Source organism: Sinocyclocheilus anshuiensis, unplaced genomic scaffold, assembly GCF_001515605.1.
Source record: "Sinocyclocheilus anshuiensis isolate Anshui unplaced genomic scaffold, SAMN03320099.WGS_v1.1 scaffold602, whole genome shotgun sequence".
NCBI classification, from domain to species: domain Eukaryota; kingdom Metazoa; phylum Chordata; class Actinopteri; order Cypriniformes; family Cyprinidae; genus Sinocyclocheilus; species Sinocyclocheilus anshuiensis.
Genome location: NW_015547658.1, coordinates 296,284 through 300,676, shown reverse-complemented (window position 1 = coordinate 300,676; position 4,393 = coordinate 296,284). Strand labels below are relative to the sequence as shown.

The 4,393-nt window shown below is 38.8% G+C and overlaps 1 protein-coding gene across 2 annotated transcripts in view; it reads left to right on the top strand.

Moving 5' to 3' along the window:
- Positions 1–4,393, top strand: part of dennd4c (DENN/MADD domain containing 4C) — a 71,311-nt gene that overhangs the window by 49,902 nt on the left and 17,016 nt on the right. For both annotated transcript variants that reach the window (XM_016504448.1, XM_016504447.1), the window contains exons 17-18: positions 2,108–2,314; positions 2,942–3,070. In XM_016504448.1, the coding sequence (XP_016359934.1) occupies positions 2,108–2,314; positions 2,942–3,070 (336 nt within the window). The remainder of the gene's footprint in view (positions 1–2,107; positions 2,315–2,941; positions 3,071–4,393) is intronic.

Genomic DNA, 4,393 nt, shown 5'->3' with positions numbered 1-4,393 from the left:
ATTATAATTTTATTATTAGTAGACTAGAACACGTGGATATGTTGTCATTCTTACACTATAATACTGAACTTTGGTTTCAGTGATTTGTACTATGAGATGGACACTTGCTTCTTGCACTCTATGTTGCACTTTACTTTTTTACTTTTGGATTTCATTTGGTTTAATGAAATATAGTTTAATAAAATATTCTTAAGTCAAATTGTTGATTTTTTTTGTGGACAATTAATCGGTTAGATTAATCGATTAATTGATAAATTAGTCGATAGATTAATCGAAATAAAAATAGTCGTTAGTGGCAGCCCTAAATATTAGTAATGTTAACTACAGTAGGTAGTCAACCAAAATGCCCATTACAGCGGCATGTAAATGCCACCCAGTCACTTGTGAAACTCGTTCTCGAAATCACCATCAGGTGGCGCAAAGGGGACCGTTGGCGATGTTTCCCAATAAAGCTGGAATTGTGACATTTTCACTTGTGAATGAAGATGAAATAAAATAAATAACTGGTAACATTACTAACGATAATAGTATAGCATTATAACATTTAATCAATGTAACTACTGTTACAGCGAAAGCAGTGCTTGAAGTGTGCTTTGTACTGTACAATACTAGACAATATTTTAGATTATTATACATTTAAAGAAGTGTGTATTATGCTATAAAATAAATAAAATGATCAAAAAGGTGGATTACTGTGAATGTAAAAATGAGTGTTATAGGCCGGGCCTAGTTTTCTAAACACATATTTACTTTGTCACTATTGTGACCACATTAATTTTACAAATAAAGTTTTAAAACTACGCTGCATTAAGTAATTTTATTTTATTAGAGGAATTTTCAGTGTATATTTCTAGCATTTGTATTTGTGACAATAATGACATTTAGCATATAAATCCATGTTTTGAACCTCCCTTCTACGGGGTCGTGGTTAGCAGCGATTGCAGCGACATAAACTTTGAGGGTGGAGGGAGACAGCCTTCGCTCCAACCCTTGCTGCAAAAAGGACAGCACGACTCTGATCGGGCATATTCGGGGGTCTTCTCAGCGAGAAGAACACCACTCAACGAACAGGTTCCACTTCAAAGCGTAGGCGTGTCTCGTAGACGGTGCTCTCACTGAAGTGATGTGCGGAGTTCTTTGAGAACTTCCGGGTCGTGACCACCCTCGTGCAAGTCCCTCAGTGCCTTGGCCTGGTGCACGTGCAATAACGCTGAAGCGTGTAAGGCGGACGCAGCTTCTCCACAGGACGTATAAGCACTGCCGTTCAAGGCCGACGAGTGCCCACAGGCTCGGGAGGGGAGCAACGGTTTGCCCGTTGCGGTTGCGGTATCTCAACGGTTTGAGGCCAGCGGTAAGGTCAGGAGCAGAACGATAGAACCGCTCGGCTCCGAAGCGAAAAGCTGAATATGCGCTGCATCTGCTGCCTACTTATACTCACGCTGTGATCAGCAGCAGCTGGATGCAATAATCGCATGCCAATGTGCATTGGCTCGTTTAGTTTACACTCGAAGTAGATTGGTCTCTCTAAGCGCGATCCCAATTCGTCAGTCATCCGATGTGACGTCTGGAGTGACCGACTGAAAGGGAAACATGATTATGTGACATGATTCAATGATATAAATAATACTGCACACCTGTTAAATGTGTGAAACTGTAAAATACTATATAGTACTGTGTAGCACAGAGTAAAAATGTAAGCACAGTCGCACAGTCACAGAAGGATAAATATAGCAGAGAAATTAAGAGATAAAGAGAAACATGTGAGTGATTATAGCACATGGAAGAGACAGAAACAAAGTAAGCAAAAGGAAAGAAAACACAAGGGGAGATCAAACCAGAGTCCTGACAGCAACACTAAAGGAATTTCTTTATAGTATGCACAGGCTGTTCTGTTCAATACATTGAAAGTGGATGGTGACTACAGCTGTCGAGTTCCAAATCAAAAAAAGAAAAATGCTGCCCAAGTGCACAAACAGGGTACCATAGGTTTGATCTAATAATATAGACAAAATTGTTTCTTGCACCTGAAAGCAGTTTAACAGGGAATGCCCTTCAATATCCCTTTGTGGTCTCTGAACCTGAAGCATTACTTTTTTGTTCCACACAGGAAATCAAAATGGCCTACAAGCTGGCAAAGCGTTTCTATTCCAATCCACCCCAGTGGGCAAAGTGTCTGTTTAGTCACTGCTACAGTCTGTGGTTCATCTTTCTTCCTGCCAGCATGCGTACTGCCCAATCCAAATCCCGCACCATGCAGCAGGCCTTCACTGTTCTGCTCAAGATGAGGAGCTCTGAGGTGGAGGTGCTCGATGAGGTGTGTAGATAACATCATTTTTGTTATATATTTTATTATTGTTGTTATTATTATTGCAGCGTTTATTCAGTTATTATTGACAATAACTTGTCAGTGGATTTAGATCTCTTATTGTTAGTTGCAATTCACTTTACTGCTACACTATAAAATATAGGCAGCTAAAATATTTGTAATTAAGCAAATGTAAAGTAAATTAAATAATATATAGGATTCTTTTTCATTGTTTATGCAAGTTTTAAGTGAACTGTGCCCTAAACCTTAGATGGTCTGAATTTGTTTATAATGTTTCATTAATTAAACACATATGCATCCCTGACCACCACCAAAGATGGTTTGAGTGATCAGATTACAATATATCTCAAACTATCTATTTAGCATGTATGTATTTAGCACTGTCTATTTGTGTTCAGATCTTGAAACAGATTGTTAATACCAAGCTTAAACGGGGTCATAGGGATCTGAAACTATAGTTGAGTTCTTTCCTTACACATTTCTTTCAGGAAATGACACTTAAACTGCCTCACGTGGCTTGTGTATTCATTCATGTATTCATGCACTTGTGTATGTAAAGAATGACTTTCTGTAGACCTTGGTGTGACCCTACAGCACAACTGTTGTGTTTAACAGGTGTGTTACCGTGTGGTGATGCAGTTGTGTGGTTTGTGGGAGATGCCTGTCATGGCTGTGCGTGTCTTAATGGAGATGAAAAAGGCTGGTGTTGAACCCAATGCTATTACTTACGGATACTACAACAAGGTGATGAACACTCCCTTACTTAACATACACAATAGCACTGCACAACACAGCAATGCAATGCAGACCTGTGAAGACCACTGTACCTTTACATATTGATATTGCAAAGCAGCATGGTCTTATTTGTGACCCTGTAGCACAAAACCAGTCATAATTAGCACAGGTATATTTGTAGCAATAGCCAACAATACAGTGTGTGGGTCAAAATTATCGATTTTTCTTTTATGCCAAAAAATCATTAGGATATTAAGTAAAGATCATGTTCCATGAAGATATTTTGTAAATTTCCTACCGTAAATATATCAAAACTTAATTTTTGATTAGTAATATGCATTGCTAAGAACTTCATTTGGACAACTTTATAGATGATTTTCTCAATATTTTGATTTTTTTGCACCCAGATTCCAGATTTTCAAATAGTTGTATCTTATCCTAACAAAACCATACATCAATGGAAAAGCGTATTTATTCAGCTTTCAGATGATGTATAAATCTCAATTTCGGAAAATTGACCCTTATGACTGGTTTTGTGGTCCAGGGTCACATTTTATAATAGTATCTTTCTGTTACTAAGAGGTTGTTTTTGTTATATAGAATTTTTGTTTAGTTCACCAAAAGAATGTAGCTGTCAAACATTTGTTTCAGGGGTTTTTTTTCCACAGTCTGAGATGCCTTAGTCATGAGAGAGACAAACTCATTGATGTGTTAAATCATAATGGTTTTGTGAACTTATCATACACCCGGTGCAATGCGGTCTCAGGCGGGACGCGAGTGTTTTTTGCTAGTTTCAGCCCGACGCAGTTGTCATTTTCACATCCTGCGCCACGTTGTTTAAATAGCAAATGCATTTGCGCCCATTTGTGCGCCCATGGGCGTGCTGGTCTGAAAACGAGGTGTGTTCTGGCGCGTTGCTATTTTGAGGCAACTGAAATAGACTGCGCCATTGACCAACAAAAACCTGGTCTAAAGTCAATGGCGCAGTAGGTTTTTTGTTATTTAAAGAGCGCGTTAGTATAGGCGGGTTCACAGTGTGCATACACTCTGCTTATTACACACACAGGGACGCACAGCAGCACACAAACATGCCAAATATGAAAAATTAAAGGATTGCAATGTAAAAGATTATTATTGTGTTGGCTACATAAATATAAAAATGCCTACAGTACATGTCATAATGGATAGTCATTGCATGTATCAGAATTAGGCTACCTACTTGCTCGCACATGAGCAGCTCTGTTTCATCTTCTGTCTTAGCGCTTGCAAATTCCGCCGTGTAAATAGCAAATCCACCATGGCACGAGCACAACTGGCTCTTAAAGGGAATGG